This window comes from Scyliorhinus torazame, chromosome 10 (genome assembly GCF_047496885.1).
Source record: "Scyliorhinus torazame isolate Kashiwa2021f chromosome 10, sScyTor2.1, whole genome shotgun sequence".
NCBI classification, from domain to species: domain Eukaryota; kingdom Metazoa; phylum Chordata; class Chondrichthyes; order Carcharhiniformes; family Scyliorhinidae; genus Scyliorhinus; species Scyliorhinus torazame.
Genome location: NC_092716.1, coordinates 226,180,227 through 226,201,763, shown reverse-complemented (window position 1 = coordinate 226,201,763; position 21,537 = coordinate 226,180,227). Strand labels below are relative to the sequence as shown.

General features: G+C 46.6%; 1 protein-coding gene across 8 annotated transcripts in view; it reads left to right on the top strand.

Moving 5' to 3' along the window:
- Positions 1-21,537, top strand: part of dennd5a (DENN/MADD domain containing 5A) — a 496,539-nt gene that overhangs the window by 341,950 nt on the left and 133,052 nt on the right. For all 8 annotated transcript variants that reach the window (XR_011933108.1, XR_011933106.1, XR_011933109.1 and 5 more), the window contains 2 exons: positions 8,119-8,206; positions 8,782-8,863. Coding sequence is in view for 4 of the 8 variants with exons in the window: in XM_072466513.1 (XP_072322614.1) it covers positions 8,119-8,206; positions 8,782-8,863 (170 nt within the window). In the remaining 4 variants the exon portion in view is untranslated. The remainder of the gene's footprint in view (positions 1-8,118; positions 8,207-8,781; positions 8,864-21,537) is intronic.

The window sequence follows — 21,537 nt, the reverse complement described above, 5'->3', positions numbered from 1 at the left end:
AAACAAAAAGTGGGAATCAATATCTTTTGACTGTAATGGATGTGTCTACTAGGTTTCTAGAGGCCATTTCAGTACGTAATATTACAGTTAAAAGGATTATGCAGCGGTTATTTAAATTCTTTACTAGATATGGACTACATACAGAAATTCAATCGGATCAAGGAGCAAATTTTACTTCAAAGTTATTCAAAGAAGTTATGGATAGCTTAGGAATAAAACAATTTAAATCAACTGCGTACCATCCAGAATCGCAGTGTGCGTTAGAAAGGTGGCATCAGACATTAAAGACTATGTTGAGGGCGTATTGTCAAGATTATCCAGAGGATTGGGATAAAGGAATTCTATTCGTATTGTTTGCAATTAGGGATGCACCTAATGAGTCTACCAGATTTAGTCCTTCTGAACTAATTTTTGGTCATGAGGTAAGAGGACCACTTAAATTGATTAAGGAAAAATTGGTGGGTGAGAAATCGGAAATTACACTATTGGATTACGTGTCAAATTTTAGGGAACGATTAAATAGAGCAGGTGAATTGGCGAGACAACATTTAAAAGTTGGACAAAATGTGATGAAACGGGTAGCAGACAAGAAATCCAACGTTCGTAGTTTTGCCAGAGGGGATAAAGTTTTAGTGTTGTTCCCAGTGGTAGGGGAGCCTTTAAAAGATAAGTTTTGTGGACCGTATCAGATTGAAAGGAAATTAAGTGAGGTGAATTATGTGGTTAAAACACCAGATAGAAGGAAGACTCTATGCTTAAAAGGTACTTTGAAAGGGAAGGAGAGAAAAAGGAGGAGGTTTTAATGATTCTAACTCAATGTGACGAACCAAATCCAGATGACTGTGAATTTGACATACCTCAAATTAAATTGGGAAATGAGGATGTTCTTAAAAATTGGGATAAATTGTGAAGTTACTTTCCAGAGGAAAAACAAACTGACCTGAAAGAATTATTGATATCACATGGGCAAGTTTGTAGAGATAAATTGGGAAATACTAAAATGGCTATACATGATGTATTTGTGGGAAATGCTGTTCCTATCAAACAACATCCATATAGACTTAATCCTTTAAAATTGGCACAGGTTAACCGAGAGATTGAGAGTATGCTGAAAAATGGCATAATTGAAGTGGGTTGCAGCCAATGGAGCTCACCCATAGTGATGGTACCTAAACCAGACAGTACCCAATGGTTGTGTGTGGACTATCGAAAGGTGAATACAGTTACAAGAACGGACTCTTATCCTGTCCCACCATTGAAGGATTGCATTGAGAAAGTGGGACAATCTGCTTTTATTTCCAACTTCCAGACATGGAAAGAACATTTAAAACATTGTATGAAGTTCTTCGATCGACTTCAGGAGGCGGGTTTGGTGATAAACTTGGCCGAAAGTGAATTTGGAGAAGCCCGAATCACTTTCCTTGCGGAGTTTCCGTTATCCTCAAGACGAAGGGAAATAAGGTGATTTCTTAGCATGCGTAGATTGGATCGAACAGCTGTGCAAAAGTTTTGTGGCGTGATAATTCCACTGATGGAATTGCTGAAAAAACGTTAAAAAATTCAATGGACAGCGGACTTTCAACAGGCATTTGACTGCCTGAAAGCTGTGATCACCAATGCTCCTGTATTGGAGAATTGGAAGGAACTCTGGTCAGATTGAACTAAATTATCTGACTCTGAAGAGAAATGCCGAGGAGTAGAGGAATGGATGGATCGTACAGTCTCTTTGTTCAAAGAGACTGTCAATCGAGAAGGACTTCGGTTGGAGGAAGAAGAACAAAGAAAAATGGACTATATCTGGTGTTTGAGTGTGTTGTTTTCTTTAAATGAAAAGGTATATTTACTGTGTACATTTCTTAGTGGATGGTGCAAAAGTGAAAAATGAAACCATCTTGAAGTTGATGGTTTATTTTTTTTTCTTGGGGGGAGGTGTCATGTGAGGGTACCTTGAAGACATGGATGTTTAAGCAATGTACCTTTAAGAAAACAGTGATGTCATGGAGTGGGTGGAGCTCAGTTCAGCCATTTTGCAGTTTCGTTTTGCAGTTTGAAAAGTGCCTGGCTGGTTTTGCTGAGATCAGTTTAAAAGTGCCTGGCTATTTTGCTGTGAGCTGATTAAAAGGAGAAACCCAGTTTGAGACAGCAGCTTGAGAAGTTCTGGTTTGCTGTGAGTTGCTTGAAGGGAGAAAGCCAGTTGGAAAAAGCAGTTTATGTGTGTGTGTCCAGAGAGTTGCAGGAAGAAAGCAAGGTGCTGGAGCTGAAGTCAACCAAGCTACTATATCTCTGCCATTCTACAGAAAATATATATATCCTTTAACCTGATGTGATACTGTTTAAAGGTGTTACATCTCTTGGAAGTTTGAAGGAACATTTTAAGGAGTTATTTACTGTTGCAATATTTTCTGAGTTATCTTTGAAGTAAGGGGTGTTAAGAGATCCAATGTTTATTTAAGATGTTAAGTTGAGTTCATGGAATAAACAGTGTTTTGTGTTTAAAAACCCACGTGTCCATAATTGTAATCCCACACCTAGGAAAAAAGCCGTGTGCTAGGAAAAGCAACCAATCCATTAATGGGAGAGGTTGGTTGAACTCCATGATACATTTTGGCGTTCTGAAAACACCACGTCCATAACAGTATTAATATAACTAGTCCAGTTCAGTTTCTAATCAATGGTCTCACCCAGGATATTGATTGTGGGGGATTCAGCCATAGTAATGCCATTGAATGTCAAGGGACGGTGGTTAGATCCTCTCTTGTATCAGGGGTTATGGGGAGAAGGCAGGAGGATGGGGATGAGAAAATATCAGCCATGATTGAATGGCGGAGCAGACTCGATGGGCCAAGTGGCCTAATTCTGCTCCTGTGTCTTATGGTCTTATGGTCTTGTAGGATATGGTCATTGCCGCCTGGCATTTGTGTGGCGCGAATGTAACTTGCCACTTGCCACAAGCCTGGATATTGTCCATCCTGAGTTATTTTTCTTGGCAGTTTTTATTTCCTCAGTACCTGTAGCCGTAAAGGGCTGAGTTTTAGTTCTCGGGCTGTAATTTCAATACCAGGCTGAATTCAGGTCAGGAACGAAGAAATGGCCAATGTGGAACCATGGAGTAAATTTTTGAGGAGGCAGCCAATTATCGGGCTTCTTCCGGGAGCCGTGTCCAATTAACAACGGCAGGCAAGCTTTGCAGCCGGTGTGACATTATACAAATGTACAGCACGTAAAGAGCTAATGTTATGTTAAGCCTAGCCACTAGATGGAGCTAAGGGACAGTACTATAAATTGCACTGGCTCTTGGGCTTGGGGAGGAGATTAGATTTGGAGCTGAAGAAGATAAGATTCATAGTGTATTGCAGAGTTAATGTTATAACCTGCCTGCTTACCATTGGCTGGGGACTAATGACAATCCTACAATCCTGTGGGAGTATGAGCTTCCCCAATGAGGGGGGCGGAGAAACCATTAGTAAACTCCAAGTATAAATAAAGCTGGCCAATTTGGAACCAGAGGAAGGAGTGTGCAGCAAGGGAAGTTGCTGCTGCTGTTTTATATATATATATATGATATATATATATATATGTGTTATTGTAAATAAATTTGTATCCTTAAAACTCATGCTGGATTCTTCGTGGCCCTCACAAAAGTTAGTTAAGATATAACAGTTATAGTTAGAAGATAGAGATAGTGTTAGTGAGTGTAGTTTAATTCTTACATGTATGTTTACTATTCAGAATAAGTGTCAAACTCAAATTTAGTAGTGTTAATAAAATTAGTTTAGTTCTTTAAAAGAGCTTCGTATATCTTTGTGATCACTACGCCGTCCATCCTGGAAACCCGTCACAAAGATCACCACAGCTGGGAGGGCCAATGGGAGAACCTGAGGCACTGGGCAGCTGACAGCCCCACTGCTGCTGGAGGTGGGAAACCAGAAGCATGCCTCAAAATGGAGGTGCCTTCTGAAGACTTAAAAATTATCTGGCAGCTCTGGCCACTGTATATTTTGTACCATTATTGTGGTGAGGAACCCCCCTCCCCTCCCCATATTGGGCTGCTTTACTGGTTACACCTCTGACTGACCCCCTCCCCACCCAACACCATATCAATCTGGCCTGCCCCTTGCATACTGCCATCATTCTGTCTTCAGGCTCCAGCCACATTGGGTGTCCTGTCTGCCATCTGGAAAATACAGACTGCGAATGATGAGTGTCCTCCATTTGCACTTCAGTTGACCTTATGTGCTACCTACTATTGGTGGACGGCTAGCCGTCACCGTTCCATAAGTTCCTTCTCTTTTGATAAACCAGAAGCAGGAACATGCCATCTAATAACCTGCCTCTGCTATCTTATTAAGCTTCCCACCAATGATGCTCTTGCCCACACGGGTCTTTTTACCCAACGGAGGGTGTATTGTTGTGCTAGTGATGAACGTACAGTCCAGCTTATACCTAAAATCACCACATTTGTCCCTGATTCTTAATTACCCTTTCAGCTACAATCTCTGTCTTAAGTGGTTCAACCTTTCCTTTCTTGAAATCTTGTGTATTCTGTTATGGACAGGAGAGAGTTAATTTAAACAGCATTAATATATTCTCTCACCACTGTCCACAAAAAGAATAGTGATTTCATTTTATAAGCTATGGGGTATTTCCCAACCCTACGATTTTAGTGTGATCCAATTTCTATTAATAACCCCACGGCAAACTTGAGAAAGGATGAATTCAAAAAGTTTGTTTATTTGCACACACTCAAATGCAGGAAGAAGGTTGCCTTCTTCCCTTTGCATTCATATTGTAAAAGAGGGATAGAGAAAAGAAACATTTACAGTACAGAAACCACAGAGAAAATAATGTTTCAAGTGGGTTCCTCTGTCTTGGATTGCTACGTGCATTCAAGATTCCAAAAAATCTTTCAGGTACCTAGACATGCCCATAGAACACCACTGCATTAAGGTGTCACCAACGTTAGGGTTACTTCGGATGTCCGGCTTCTTGCTAGCCAACTTCACCAAGTCTGCACCGTACAGCTCTGTCTCTAACTTCAGTGAAGATCACCCTGTTTAGATTCTAGTTCTTTGTCCCTTTGACTTCAGTCTTCCTGGCACATCTCATTCCCTGGTTTCAGTCCCTCACCCCATTGTACTGCCTGTGCTGGCAGTTTCTGTGAGAGCTGCTTTCTTCTTGGGTATCTGGTGCCAACTGAACAACAAATGCTTATGCTTTTCAGTGTGTGCCTCTGGTTGTAAACCTTTAATTTAAAAAAAAAAAATTTAACCCAATTTATTTTTTTTCCAATTAAGGGGCAATTTAGGATGGCCAATCCATCTACCCTGCACATCGAAACCCACGCAAACGCGGGGAGAATGTGCAAACTCCACACGGACAGTGACGCAGAGCCGGGATCTCTGCTCCGTGATGCAGCAGTGCTAACCACTGCGCCACCGTGCTGCCCTTGTAAACCTTTAATGACAATGCAGACACAGTTTGAAATGAAACCAAAACCCACAGACATGCAGCCACCTTTTTCTACCATGAAGCCAACAAAAGTTTTAACTTTTTCCTGAACAGAAATGCAAAATTAAACTTACTTAAAGCTATGCCTTGTTTCCAATACCCACAAATATAATATAGATTACATAAAACTACCTGTTTCCTGACATTGGGCTGGATTCTCTGGGCGGGATTCTCCACTCCCACGCCGAAGTGGCCGCGCCGTCGTGAACGCTGTCGAGGTTCATGACGGCGCGGAACGGCCCCGGTCCCGACCGATTCAGGCCCTGACAATGGGCCAGGATCGGGGCCGCGTCATCTACACGCGCCAGGCCTTGTCGCCTGCGTAAAAGTGGCGCCGCATAGATGACGCGGCCAGCGCCGCATAACGGGCGTCATCCCCCGCAAGAAGATGGGGGACGGATCTTGCGGGGCCGTGGAAGGAAGGAGGTCCTCCTTCAGAGAGGACGGCCCGACGATCGGTGGGCACCGATCGCGGGCCACCCCACATTCCAGGTGAAGCCAACGGTGCAGGATCCCCCCTCGCCCCCCCCACAGGCCGTCCCCCCAGCGTTCACGCACCGCCCACGACTGCAGCGACCAGGTGTGGATGGCGCCGGGGGGAACCCGCCATTTTGGCCTGGCCGCTCGGCCCATCCGGGCCTCAGAATAGCGGGGGTGCCGGAGAATCGCCATTTTGGGTGTCTCCGGCGATTCTCCGGCCTGCGGACCGCGAAACTCGACCGGGCCGTTCCCGCCGCTTGGGAGAATCGCGGGAGGGCGTCGGACCGGCGTCCCTGGAAATTTTGGCGGCCCAGGCGATTCTCCCAACCGGCGTGGGAGTGGAGAATCGCGCCCTCTGTGTCTGAGGCAAAGTGCCAGCACCAACGGAGAATCCGTAGTGCTCCATGACGGGTAAATCTGCGTGAATCACTCACTGATTCCGATACCGGTGAGGAGCTAGCACCGGCGGCACATGGAACATCAGGATTACGCGGAGAGCGGCCGGAGAATCGCTGGATCCCGGGCCGTGCATGCGCATGGCTGACGATCTGAAGCACACCTATGCCCCTACGTGTCGAGCCGGGAAAAATGGCGCCAGCCGTGCTATACCGCATACCCGCCCAGCCCGACCCCAAAGCCCACTTCCTGGCCAGCCCCCACAACTCCATCCAGCCCGAGCAGAGGCCCCCCAGCCAGCGGCACGAATCCTGTCCAAATGTAGCGCCGCTGGACACTATCCGCAGCCGGCATGCCAAGTTCCTGACCACTGGGACCACACGCGGCCCGTGCCATTGGGAACTCGGCCCATCGGGGCAGAGCATTGCGGGGGGGCGGCTGATGATGCGCCAACGGCGTTGCGGCTGCACTCGGCATGTGGCCCGATGACGGCAATTTGGAGGGTGCAGAGCATCAAACCGGAGTCTGCCCCGATTCCGGCGTCAGGCTGTGGAGAATTCCGGCGTCGGGCTATGGAGAATCCCGCCCATTGTGTCGTGGGGTTTCCTTGGTATTCTGCATTTATGGAACATGGCGCATATGAAATAGGAGCAGGAGTAGGTTATTTTGCCCTTAAAACCTGCTGCCACAGTTAATACATTTCAGTGGTGATTTCGATTGAAATTGTGATATGCTGACGTGAGAACACATTTTTAGATATCTGCTTGTATTACTGCAAGGCTTCTGTCAAATTGAACTGAATCAAAGTAGGGTGCATTGTAAATAGAAGAGTAGGACAATGTAACTGAGCATCCCATGGTACACTAGAAAACACCGGAGTTGCTCACTTGTTACTGGCTGATGAATAGGAAAGCACATCTGACGTCAGTATGGGAAAGAATCCAGATTCATGCTTTCCCTGCTCAATCCTCAAATTCCAGCATTAACCTCACAGAGTATTTTCTTTTGTATCTGCAATCCCCAACACGAGTCAGTCTCTGAGTATCTGTTGTGGCATTAGAATTGAAATCTCAGTCTTCAGCAGGCTTTTGCAGTGCTATACGATACTGGTCGTATATCTCCCCACTTTCTTGTATTTATCTGTTAAACCTACATCTCGCAAAGTGATTATTCGTGCACAGTTGCAGTACTGAGAACGGTTTATCAGCACTGGTAGTATCTGGTCTCTATTTCCAGCTTTGGTTCAATCCAGCTAGGTGTAGTAGCATGTCTTCCCTATCACTGTTAGAAGTTTCAGCATCTGTACTTGTTCATTCTTCTTGTTCAGTTCCATTGTAAGGATATTGTTTATTCAGGCTGCTGCAAATCTCTTCTACTCAAGAACTTGAGCTGTAGATGTGGAGGGCCAGAGATGATGGCAGAGCGTATCCTGACTCCATCTTGAATACGCTGCAATTGTCAAGCAACTATTTTTAACTTGTTCTGGCCATTGATATGCTCACCAAAAATTCAAGTTATTTTAAACAATCACTACTACCCCTAGTACATTTGCCATGCCTCTTCAAGAGCAATTAAGGCATTGCATTGCTAAGTATCAGCGTTTTATTAACAAACTGATAGTTATAAAAATGCAGGAATTGCAGGAGCCAGGGTTCAGAACGCGACAAGCTGCATTAAAGGCATTATACAAACATCAAGTTTCATGTTGCATTATGTTGTATTTTCTATTGATAGGGTAAATCGGCACTATGGTCTCACCTGTTACATTACCAAGAGACCAAGGAGAAAAAAGAAGCTGTATTAGGAAGCACCAGCAGCACAGGTAGGGCGTTTTCAGTCTTTGAATATACATTAATAGAAATTTTCCAAGTGTTGGTTCTGGTTATAAGGAGTGGACTCATTTAAGAAACAATTGGATTCTACAAGTGAGTTGCATTAGGATTTTCCAGGGTGGATAAATTCATATGGGCCAAATTACCTCTAACCGTAATTCTCTTTCAGATGTTCACAAGATAAAGGTCGATAAATGTGTCAGATAATAATTTTTCTTCTCTGTGTCAGGATGGTAGGTTTCCTTATCCAAAGATATTAGCTGGGTTTTTACAACAATCTAACAGCTTTGTCTTCACTTTTCATGAACCATTTATTTTATTTCCAGATTTTTGTTTTAAAAAGATCAAATTCTCAAACTGTCATGGTGGGATATAAACTTACATTCTCTGGAGTATTGATCCAGCTCTCGAGATTATCAGCCCAGTAACTAATGCCACACAGCTAGAGCCTATTATGACACTGCTATACTTCATTGCTGTTTACAGGTGTAAGACCTGAAATAGGATGTGAGCAGCAGAAATGAAAGTGTAAATATCTTGAAATCCACATATTTGTGATCCTTAGGAATCATCCAAGATCTGGAGAGAAGAAAATTTGATGGTCTTGCCATGCCTCCCTTAAAAATCTCACTGACCCAGGATATGAGGTGAGTTCATTATCCTAACCAGTTTGTTACTTGGCTCCAAAGATGTTTTAATTTTATGTTTCAATGATCTTCTGGAAAAAGTTTAATGATTCACTTTGAATTGTGTGGTTCAGTACTTGGTGATAATATCATATAACAGCACACAGGGAGGCCATTGTTACCCTGATGTGGGAGCAGAGTAAATGGAGTAAGCTTTTATTAAGTTCCTTGATTTTACAGAATTAGTTACACTTTAATCATACAGCCTCGAAGGAGACAACTTGACCTTTATGCCTTTGTAAATGCTTTGAAAGAACTATCCAATGTAGCCCAATAATCCCCTGTTCTGTCTTCATATTCCTACAAATGTTCCTTTTCAATAAGAAGTTTGTTCAGATCAATTAATCCATTTTATTGGTGTTATAAACATAAAAGTGACAGGCAGGAAAAGACCAACTGGTTTATTGAGCCTGTCCCATGCTGCCCTGGTGTAACTTAACAACATGTTATGTCCTGGGAGAAGAATAACTAATGGAGATAGACACTCTGGACCAGTTTTGTGGGGAAAATCTTGGAAATCGCTCTTTGACCCCTGAGTGTTCACAGACTATGTAATCAGTGCTCCTGGAAATTTGCATCAGATAAGAAGGCTTACAATGCCACCTGCTGGGCAGTTATGTAAAAAAGTTGAAATTTGAGGAACAGAAACCTCAATCTTACATATGAGTGCTGCAATACAATTACTATTGAAAATACAACATTTACCATAAGTAAGACCCTTCCGCCCTGGTTATAATATTTTCTGTTTATCATAGTTCAGTTGCAGTTGTTTTCAAATAGTTCCTATATCTCGTTTCAAATAAATTCCATGAAATCGCGTTATTGCAGCCATTAAGTTCTAAATAATACTTGCCTTTAGGTTTCCCCCATTGGACAGCCTGAGCACAATGGTAACACTGTGGCCTCTGAGTTAAAACTTGTAAGTTCAATCCCCAATCCAGGGATTTGAACACAAAATTTAAGCTACGCTCAGGAACATTAAATACCAAAGGAGTGCAAAACTATCAAGTTGTGATCTTTCAGATGAGATGCTAAACTGTGGTTCCATCTGCCCCCTTGGGTGGATGTCAAAAATACCGTGACATAATCTTGAAAGTGTCCAAGCAAATATTGATCCTTAACCGATAGCAAAAAACGATTATCCGGTCATTATTATGTTGCTCTTTGTAGGATCTGTTGTGAACTAAATATTTGCTGCATTTCCCACATTCCCACACCAACTGGAGTTCAAAAATACTTATTTGGCTGTAAAGAAATTGGGAACCTCCAGTGAAAGGTGTTTTATAAAAGAAAGTACTTGTCTCAAAGTTGTTGATTCATGTTGTAGTGAAGTTCTTCAGCTGCCAGTATTATATTGTGTCCAGATAGCCATGCTTCATATGTGAGCCAAGATTGTTGCAAACTATTTGCCAGTGGAGAGTGGCTGAGTCCAGTCCTGTTTTTGTTTATTATGCACTTTGTGGAAACCCGTTCATCTATACAGCTCAGCTCCAGCAAGCTTTTGTGCAATTAAATTATGTCCTTGCCTTCTGTTACAAAATACTCATAACAGATATGTTATTTTCACAAAAATGAAGAATGTGCTTCTGGTTTACAGAAACTCCTTTTTGCAGTCATTATTCTGAGGCATGAATATTACCATTTTTGAGGATATTGTTATTACAGGTGGTGAATTCTAATAGTCCAGATGCATTATACTCCACAAGTGCTCAAATTTTAGCTGTGACAGTGGGCGCGATTCTCCTAGCCCGGTGCCGGCGCGCGATTCTGTCCCCAGAATCGGCCGTGCCCGTTTCGTGCCATCGTGAAACGCGATGGTGTTCACGACGGCGCAAACACTTTGGGCGCGAATTCTCCGAGCCCTGCACCGGGCCGGAGAATTGGCACAACGATGCCCCGACGCGGTGGGCGATTCTCTGAGGTGTGGAAAATCAGCGCCATTTGCGCCGGCGCATTTGACGCGCCGTCGGCCGCTGGAATCGGCGGGGCTGCCAATTCTCCGGCCCAGATGGGCCGAGCATCCCCGCGGAAAAAGCAGAGTCCCTCCGGCGCCGTTCACTCCTGGTCGCTGCCGGCGGGAACTCTGCGCGAAGGGTCAGGGCGGGGAAAAGTGCTCCTTCACCGGGGAGTGGGCCTCTGATGGGGTCTGGCCCGCAATCGGGGCCCACCGATCGGCGGGCCGGCCTCTTTTCTTCCCCCCCCTCCCCCTCCCCAGGCCTACTTTGTTGTGCGGCCGGCCCCTGAACCCCAACGCCATGTTGCGTTGGGACCAGCACGCTGAAGAAGTCCCCCGCGCATGTGCTGGTTGGTGCGGCCCAACTGCGCATGCGCGGGTTGGCGCGGCGCCCATTTGGTGCCGGAAAGGAGGCTGGAGCGGCATGAACCGCTCCATCGCCATGCTGGACCCCTGAGGGGGACAGAATCGGTCACCACGTGCCCATTTCACGCCGTCGTGAAACGCGGCGGCGCAAACATATTGGGTGCGATTCTCTGAAATGGAGACAGTGTTCTCGCCGTCGTGCACGCTGCCGAGGTTCACGACGGCGCGAACCGGCCCCTATCCCGACCGATTCAGGGCCCGAAAATGGGCTAGGAGCGGCGCCACGTCATTTACGCGCGCCAGGCCTTGGCGCCGCGTAAAGGCGGCGCCACATACATGACGTGGCCGGCGCCGCATAACTGCCGTCATCCACGCGCGCGCGCGTGGTTGCCGTCCTCCCCGAGTCCGCCCCGCAAGAAGATGTCAGACGGATCTTGCGATCGGTGGGCACCGATGAATCGGTGAATACCGGTGAATCGCCATTTTGGCTTTCTCGGGCGATTCAGTGGTCCGCGCGCGCAAAACGCGATTGTGCCGATCTGGCTGCTTCCGTGAATCGCGGGAGGGCGTCGGACCGGCGTCGCGGGAAAATTTGGCGACCCAGGCGATTCTCCAAACCGGCGCGGGAGCGGAGAATCGCACCCAAGGTCTCCATTTTGGAGAGTCGCCCCCTTAGTCTCCATTTTGGAGAATCGCCCCCAGTGTGTCCCATTCAGTCTTGTGTTTTGCTGACTAACTGAATATTTCTCTGGCATCGTTTTTTTCAAACTTTATTTATTATTTTTTTACAAAAAGGTATATTGTAATATACAGGCAAAATAAAATTCAGAAAAAAAGGGGTCGAAAAAAGAGGAATAGATAGAATATTCAACTCATGGAGGAAAAAGAATGGTTGTCAAAATAATGAATAAAAAATTGCCAAACTGAATCAAATTTTTTAATTGTCCTGCGTGAGGTATATTTAATTATTTTCCAGTTCAAGAAGCATCATCACCTCCTTAGCCGAGTGCAAGTGGGAGGGTGGAGCCACAGATTTCCAATTGAATATGATAAGTCGACATGTAAGCAATGAGGTGAAGGCAAAGGCATCTGACTGTGGTGATCTACAGCTATCCCATCAGGGATGATCCAAAAAATACCAATGATAGGGTTAATATCTCTAAATTTGCCATAAATGTACAAATATCCAAAAAATACCAATAATAGGGTTAATATCTATAAATTTGCCATAACTGTACAAAAAAGTTGAGAACACAGATGACCAGAAGACATGGAAGTGACCAAAATATATGAAACAGTGTTGCAGGAGCCAAATGATCTCGCACATGCGGATCCAGGCCAGAGAATATCCTAGCAAGTCGAATTCCAGAACGATAGAGCCGATGAAGAACATTAAATTGAAACCAACCATGTCTAATACACAGTGATGAAGAATGCACTCTGAAAATAATCAACCGCCATAGACTGCCGGTAAACGCAGTATTTAAGTCCTGCTCCCAAGTTGCCTTGATGTTGGCTAAAGAGGGACCAAATAATTTTTGAATAATGTTATAAATGCATGAAACACAGCCCCTTAAATGGGATTAGTACCTGTACAAATATCAATGGGACTGTCAGGAGATGGAGAAGGAAAGGATGCAAAGTGTTTTCTGGCAAAACTGCGAACCTGCAGGTATCTTAAAACAAAATGAGATTTAAAGGATTTCAAACCAAATTTGAAAGGCTGAATCAATTAAAGAATGTGAACTCTAGCATCATCTTAAACAGATTTGTTTTTTTACCCAGGAGTCTTATTATGGGTGAGTACTTTTGTCTGCAAAGATTATTTCTTATATAATGTAATATTGCTAATTGCAACATTTCGAAATTAAGTTCATGGTGAAACAGTGAAATCAATTGCACACCATTTAAACAAACTCTTCTGGAGTGACATATGAGAATTGCTTTTTGTGATGATATGCCTGTAAACAATATTGTAGATAGTTGGTGGTGCGACCTCCAACCAGCAGATGGCGGTACAGATCCACCATGCGGTCTCGAGACGGTGCTCATGTGACAAGGCACTCAGATAGAAGTGCGGGCAGATCCAGTAATCCTGAGAAGGTGATAAAACGCACATGAGGACAGGGGTTGTTCCAGGGGAGTATAAAGAAACTCCATGATAACTTGCTCTGTATCAGATCGTTATCTTACCACGTGTGTATTAATAAATATCCTAGTTTGGACAAGTCACAAGCAGTTCTGTGGATTCCTTGCTAGACATCGAACACAACAGTTTTGTCTGTTTATGAAGCAAAATATAAGTCTGATGGGAATGCTTTTATAAATTTGTGTGGGTGAGTCATTTTGTATATTAACAGTCAACTTAGAGTGTAATTGAGTTCATTTTTGTTGTTGCTGCAACAATTTCCTGAACTATTCGGTCATCTCAACACTACTAGCAGGATTTTGGGGATGTCACTGGGAGACATTTAAACTTAATGCAGAAAGTTAAATGTAGATTGTTGAACAGGATTCAACATACCACCTGAACCAATGGTCTGGAATTTGCACTTTTAATAATGGAAAAGCTTTCAGCATTCACCATCATTACTGTTTAAAATTGACAGTAACATCTGTCGACAAGTTCTTCTCCAGAGAAAAAAAATAGTACACTTCTCCTCCAGAGGGTGTGCTTTTGCAGTCTCCACAGATGCAATCAGCAGAAAATCATTGATTTGACATGAACTTTAACTTTTTAATGCTTTACTCTTGTTATAAAAAACATTGGAAAAGTTGAGCCTTGTTGAATGAGGTGTAAGTGAGTTTTAATGGTGCACTACTTCATAATTTTTGCTGAACTCCCTCTCTGGCTCTGGAAAACTGATTTAATAAGTCTGAAATATCATAGGTTTTTCTAATTGTTAGAATCCAATTATCATGTTACATTTTCTATCTTAACTCTATGTGCATGTCCGAATCTTTATTTCAATCTATATAAAATGATTAAGAAGTTAAGTTAATCAATACGGGTTTGTGTTTGTGAGAATTCTTCAATCTGGTTACTCAGCCTGTTTGATTCCTCATTATTCCTGGATGCCAGTAGTCCCAGTAGATGGCACCAGAAAGAAATTGATGTTGTAATAGAAGAAATCAATGCCACAGAGCCCGCTAAATCTTTTGTGGGCAGTTTTCTTTGAGGCCAGTAGTGAGTACTGTACCCTTGTCATTGAATGCAAAATACATCCCCAGGGCTTCAAGACAGGGTTTTAAAAAATATATATATTTTATTGAGGTATCTAAATGTTTTTATAACAGTAACATAAACGATGACATCAACATGGTAAAATAGACTTCCAGGTGCGGCGATGACCAGCTAAGTCGCATGTTTCGGCAGCTCCCGTTGGAACGGACTTTTGGGCTCTTAATAAGAGCCCCAACGGCAATTTTAACGGCTAGAAGCACTGTGCGGTAAACCAGAAGGGAATCCCCCCTGGAAACGGATGGAAAAAGGAGAGGGAAGTGGCCTGATTGCAGTGGATCCTTTGGAGCAGCGGCAAGGAAGGCAAGCAAGAACCAAGATGGCGACGGAAGGTGGCAGTTTAACATGGGGCCCTGAACAACAAGAGTTTTTGAAATGTTGCGTGGAAGAACTTAAAAAGGAAATGAAGAAGGAGCTGTTGGCCCCGATATTACAGGCGATCGAAGGGCTAAAGGATGAGCAAAAGACCCAGGAGCGGGAGCTTCGGGTCGTGAAGGCAAAGGCTGCCGAGAACGAGGACGATATACAGGGCCTGGTGGTGAAGACGGAGATGCACGAGGCACACCATAAACGATGTGTGGAAAGACTGGAGGTGCTGGAGAATAACGCGAGGAGGAATAATTTAAGGATTCTTGGTCTTCCTGAAGGTGCAGAAGGAGCAGACGTCGGGGCATATGTGAGCACGATGCTGCACTTGTTAATGGGAGCGGAGGCCCCGGCGGGTCCGCTGGAGGTGGAGGGAGCATACCGAGTGATGGCGCGAGGACCGAGAGCAGGAGAAATTCCTAGAGCCATAGTGGTGAGATTCCTCCGTTTTAAGGACAGAGAGATGGTCCTTAGATGGGCAAAGAAAACTCGGAGCAGTAGGTGGGAGAACGCGGTGATCCGCGTATATCAAGACTGGAGTGCAGAGGTGGCGAGAAGGAGGGCGAGCTTTAATCGGGCCAAGGCGGTGCTTCACAAAAAGAAGATAACATTTGGAATGCTGCAACCGGCAAGACTGTGGGTCACATATCAAGGGAGGCACCACTACTTTGAGACGGCGGATGAGGCGTGGACGTTTATTGTGGAAGAAAAACTGGAATAAGCGGGTTATTAAAAAAGAACGTTTGAAACAAAGTGGTGGGGCGAGTGTGGGGGGCGAAGAGGGGGGAAAAAGGGGGGGAAAGATGAGGTTTATGTTATTAATCCTGCGATGCGGTAACTTTTCTCTCTTCCACAGGTGGTCGTGGAGGGAGGAAGGGAGGTGGAGGAGATGGGGCGTTGGCCATGGGGGGCGGGGCCAAAAGGGAAGCGCGGGCTTTGTTCCCGCGCTATGATAATCATGGCGGGAATAGGGAAGCAGGAAGGAGGGGGCGTCGCACGGTGCGAGCCGAGGTCACGGGGGGAAGCCGAGGTCGGCCAGAGTTTGCTGACTTCTGGGAGCAACATGGGGGGTGTAACTACGCTAGTGGGGGATCTAGCGGGGATGGGAGGGGGGAGTTACTGGGTTGCTGCTGCTGGGGAGAGGGGGGAGCCGGAATGGGGTGGGGTGGGCGGGGGGGCACCGCCTGGGGGGGACACAGCTGCGTGGGAACCGGGTGAGGAGCTGGGAAAAGGGGATGGCTAATCGACAAGTGGGGGGGTAAAAAGCCCCCCAACCCGGTTGATCACGTGGAATGTGAGGGCTGAACGGGCCGATAAAGAGGGCACGAGTACTCGCACACCTTAAGAAACTTAAGGCAGACGTGGTTATGTTACAAGAGACGCACTTGAAACTTATAGACCAGGTTAGACTACGCAAAGGATGGGTGGGGCAGGTGTTTCATTCGGGGCTAGATGCAAAAAACAGTGGGGTGGCTATACTAGTGGGGAAGCGGGTTATGTTTGAGGCAAAGACCATAGTGGCGGATAGCGGGGGCAGATACGTGATGGTGAGTGGCAAATTACAGGGGAAGGCGGTGGTCTTGGTAAACGTATATGCCCCGAACTGGGATGATGCCAATTTTGAGGCGCATGCTAGGACGCATCCCGGACCTAGAGGTGGGAAAGTTGGTAATGGGGGGAGATTTTAATATGGTGCTGGAGCCAGGGCTGGACAGGTCGAGATCCAGGACTGGAAGGAGGCCGGCTGCAGCCAAGGTGCTTAAAGATTTTATGGAGCAGATGGGAGGAGTAGACCCGTGGAGATTTAGTAGACCTAGGAGTAAGGAGTTTTCGTTTTTCTCCTATGTCCACAAAGTTTATTCGCGAATAGACTTTTTCGTTTTGGGAAGGGCGTTGATCCCGAAGGTGAGGGGAACGGAGTATACGGCTATAGCCATTTCGGATCACGCTCCACATTGGGTAGACTTGGAGATAGGGGAGGAAACAGAAAGGCGTCCACCCTAGAGAATGGACATGGGACTAATGGCAGATGAAGGGGTGTGTCTAAGGGTGAGGGGGTGCATTGAAAAATACTTGGAACTCAATGATAATGGGGAGGTCCAGGTGGGAGTGGTCTGGGAGGCGCTGAAGGCAGTGGTTAGAGGGGAGCTGATATCAATAAGGGCACATAAAGGAAAACAGGAGAGTAGGGAACGGGAGCGGTTACTGCAAGAACTTCTGAGGGTGGACAGGCAATATGCGGAGGCACCGCAGGAGGGACTGTACAGGGAAAGGCAAAGGTTACACGTAGAATTTGACTTGCTGACAACGGGTACTGCAGAAGCACAGTGGAGGAAGGCACAGGGTGTACAGTATGAGTATGGGGAGAAGGCGAGCAGGTTGCTGGCCATCAATTGAGGAAAAGGGGAGCAGCGAGGGAAATAGGGGGAGTGAGGGATGAGGAAGGAGAGATAGAGCGGGGAGCGGAGAGAGTGAATGGAGTGTTAAAGGCATTCTACAAAAGATTATACGAAGCTCAGCCCCCGGATGGGAAGGAGAGAATGATGTGCTTCCTGGACCGGCTGGAATTTCCTAAGGTGGAGGAGCAGGAGAGGGTGGGACTGGGAGCACAGATCGAGATAGAGGAAGTAGTGAAAGGAATTAGGAGTATGCAGGCGGGGAAGGCTCCGGGACCGGATGGATTTCCAGTCAAATTTTATAGGAAATATGTGGACTTGCTTGCCCCGATACTGATGAGAACCTTTAATGAGGCGAAGGAAAGGGGTGAGCTGCCCCCGACTATGTCAGAGGCAACGATATCGCTTCTCCTAAAGAAGGAAAAAGACCCGCTGCAATGCGGGTCCTATAGACCTATTTCCCTCCTAAATGTAGACGCTAAGATTCTGGCCAAGGTAATGGCAATGAGGATAGAGGATTGTGTCCCGGGGGTAGTCCATGAGGACCAAACTGGGTTTGTGAAGGGGAGACAGCTGAATACGAATATACGGAGGCTGCTAGGGGCAATGATGATGCCCCCACCAGAGGGGGAAGCGGAGATAGTGGTGGCGATGGATGCCGAGAAAGCATTTGATAGAGTGGAGTGGGATTATTTGTGGGAGGTGTTGAGGAGATTTGGCTTTGGAGATGAGTATATTAGATGGGTACAGCTGCTGTATAGGGCCCCGATGGCGAGCGTGGTCACGAATGGACGGGGGTCTGCGTATTTTCGGCTCCATAGAGGGACGAGGCAGGGATGTCCTCTGTCCCCATTATTGTTTGCACTGGCGATTGAGCCCCTGGCAATAGCATTGAGGGGTTCCAGGAAGTGGAGGGGAGTACTCAGGGGAGGAGAGGAACACCGGGTATCTCTTTACGCGGACGATTTATTGGTGTATATTTCAGACCCGGCGGAGGGGATGCCAGAGATAATGCGGATACTTGGGGAGTTTGGAGAATTTTCAGGACATAAGCTGAACATGGGGAAAAGTGAGCTGTTTGTGGTGCATCCAGGGGAGCAGAGCAGAGAAATAGAGGACTTACCGCTGAGGAAGGTAACAAGGGACTTTCGCTACTTGGGGATCCAGATAGCCAAGAATTGGGGTACATTGCATAGGTTAAACTTAACGCGGTTGGTGGAACAGATGGAGGAGGACTTCAAGAGATGGGACATGGAATCCCTGTCACTGGCAGGGAGGGTACAAGCGGTTAAAATGGTGGTCCTCCCGAGATTCCTCTTTGTGTTTCAGTGCCTCCCGGTGGTGATCACGAAGGCTTTTTTCAAAAGGATTGAGAAGAGTATCATGAGTTTTGTCGGGGCCGGGAAGACCCCGTGAGTGAGGAAGGGATTTTTACAGCGTAGTAGGGATAGGGGGGGCTGGCGCTACCGAACCTGAGTGAGTACTACTGGGCCGCCAACATCTCAATGGTATGTAAGTGCATGGGAGAAGAGGAGGGAGCGGCATGGAAGAGATTGGAGAAGGCGTCCTGTAGGGGGACTTGCCTACAAGCCATGGTGACGGCGCCGTTGCCGTTCTCACCGAAGAAATACACCACAAGCCCGGTGGTGGTGGCTACTCTGAAAATTTGGGGGCAATGGAGACGGCATAGGGGAAAGACTGGAGCCTCGGTGTGGTCCCTGATAAGAAATAATCATAGGTTTGCTCCGGGGAGAATGGATGGGGGATTTGGAACATGGCAAAGAGCAGGAGTAACACAATTGAGAGATCTGTTTGCAGATGGGACGTTTGCAAGTCTGGGAGCGCTGACCGAAAAATATGGGTTGCCCCAAGGGAATGCATTCCGGTATATGCAACTGAGGGCTTTTACGAGGCAACAGGTGAGGGAATTTCTGCAGCTCCCAACGCAGGAGGTGCAGGACAGAGTGATCTCAAAGACATGGGTGGGGGACGGTAAGGTGTCAGACATATATAGGGAGATGAGAGACGAGAGGGAGATTATGGTAGACGAGCTGAAAGGGAAATGGGAAGAAGAGCTGGGGGAGGAGATTGAGGAGGGGCTGTGGGCTGATGCCCTAAGTAAACTCATCGTCCTCGTGTGCCAGGCTAAGCCTGATACAATTTAAGGTGTTACACAGAGCGCATGTGACTGGAACACGGCTTACCAAATTTTTTGGAGTAGAGGATAGGTGTGCGAGATGCTCGAAAAGCCCAGCGAATCACACCCACATGTTCTGGTCATGTCCGGCACTACAGGGGTTTTGGGTGGGGGTGACAAAGGTGCTTTCGAAGGTAGTGGGGGTCCAGGTCGAACCAAGCTGGGGGTTGGCTATATTTGGGGTTGCAGAAGAGCCGGGAGTGCAGGAGGCGAGAGAGGCCGATGTTTTGGCCTTTGCGTCCCTAGTAGCCCGGCGCAGGATCCTGTTGATGTGGAAGGAAGCCAAGCCCCCGGGTGTGGAGACCTGGATAAATGACATGGCAGGGTTTATAAAGCTGGAACGGATTAAGTTCGTCCTAAGGGGATCGGCTCAAGGGTTCACCAGGCGGTGGCAACCATTCGTCGAATACCTCACAGAAAGATAGAGGGAGTGGAAAAGAAGAAGACAGCAGCAGCAGCCCAGGGGGTGGGGGGTGGAGGGGGTGGGGGTGGGGGTGGGGGGGGGGGGGGGGAAGAGGAACCAGAGGGATTCTCAGGGATGTTAATATATAAGTATAATATGTATAGGTTGTTGTTATAGATAATTGTATATTGGACTGTTAAAACATATTTTTGGAGAATATTTATCTGGGACAAGGCAGTTGCCATTTAGTTTTGTTTTTGTTTATATATTATTTATTTCTTGTTTATAAAACTGGCCATTGTTATTTATATTGTTATATTACTGTGTAAAGGATACACAATGTACTGTGATGGTTGGCCAAAAATTTTCAATAAAATATATTTTAAAAAAAAAACATGGTAAAATAACCCCCCCCCCCAGCCCAATCTTCACGCACCTCAACCATACAACAACAACCCCCCCCCCCCCACCCCAGGAATATGGCATCTGCTGACATTTTAATTTTCCCTGAGAAAGTCGACAAATGGCTGCCACCTCCGGGTGAACCCTAAGATTGGCCCTCTCAAGGCGAACTTTATTTTCTCGAGACTGAGAAACCCAGCCATGTCACGAACCCAGGTCTCTACACTCGGGGGCTTCGAGTCCCTCCACATTAACACGATCCGTCTCCGGGCTACCAGGGAGGCAAAGGCCAAGACGTCGGCCTTCCGACACTCCAAAAATCGCTACCTCCGGACTCGGCACCACCCGTGTTTTGAGCACCGTGGACATTGCCCTAGCAAAACCCTGCCAAAACCCTCTAAGCTTCGGGCATGCCCAAAACATGCGGGCATGATTTGTTGGGCTTCCCGCGCACCTCGCACACCTATCTTCTACCCCGAAAAACCTGCTCATCCTAGCCGCTGTCATGTGTGCCTGGTGGACGACCTTAAATTGTATAAGGCTCAGCCTGGTATACGATGAGGAGGTATTAACCCTGCCTAGGGCATCCGCCCATAGGCACCCCTCTATCTCTCCTCCTCTCACTTGCCCTTAAGCTCCTCCACCGGGGTTTACTCCGCCTCCGAAAGCTCCTGGTAAATATCTGCTACCTATCCCGCCCAGGTACTGGAAACTACTCTATCCTGTATCCCCCATGGCGGCAGCAGCGGAAAGGCCGGCCGCTGTTTTCTCAGGAAATCTCGCACCTGCAAATACCTAAACCCATTCCCTGCAGGCAATTTAAATTTATCCTCCAAAGCTTTCAAGCTGGGAAAGTTCCCGTCTATAAATAGATCCCCCATCCTTCTAATTCCTGCCCTCTGCCAACTCCGGAACCCACCGTCTAGCCTATCCGGTACAAACCTGTGGTTATTATAAATCGGGTCCAAATCAATGCTCCCTCCACTCTCTTATATCTCCTCCATTGCCCCCAGATCCTCAGAGCCGCCACTACCACCGGACTTGTGGAGTATCGGGCCGGCGACAACGGCAGAGGTGCCATTACCAGTGCCCACAAACTTGTGTCTTTACATGACGCCGCCTCCATCCACTCCCATGCCGACCACCCTCCTCACTACCCACTTCCTAATCATGGCTATATTAGCTGCCCAGTAGTAATTGCAAAAGTTCGGCAGCGCCAGCCCACCCTCCCCCCCCGACTGCGCTCCAGCAACACTTTCTACACTCGCGGGGTTTTACCCGCCCATACAAAGCCCGAAATAACCTTATTC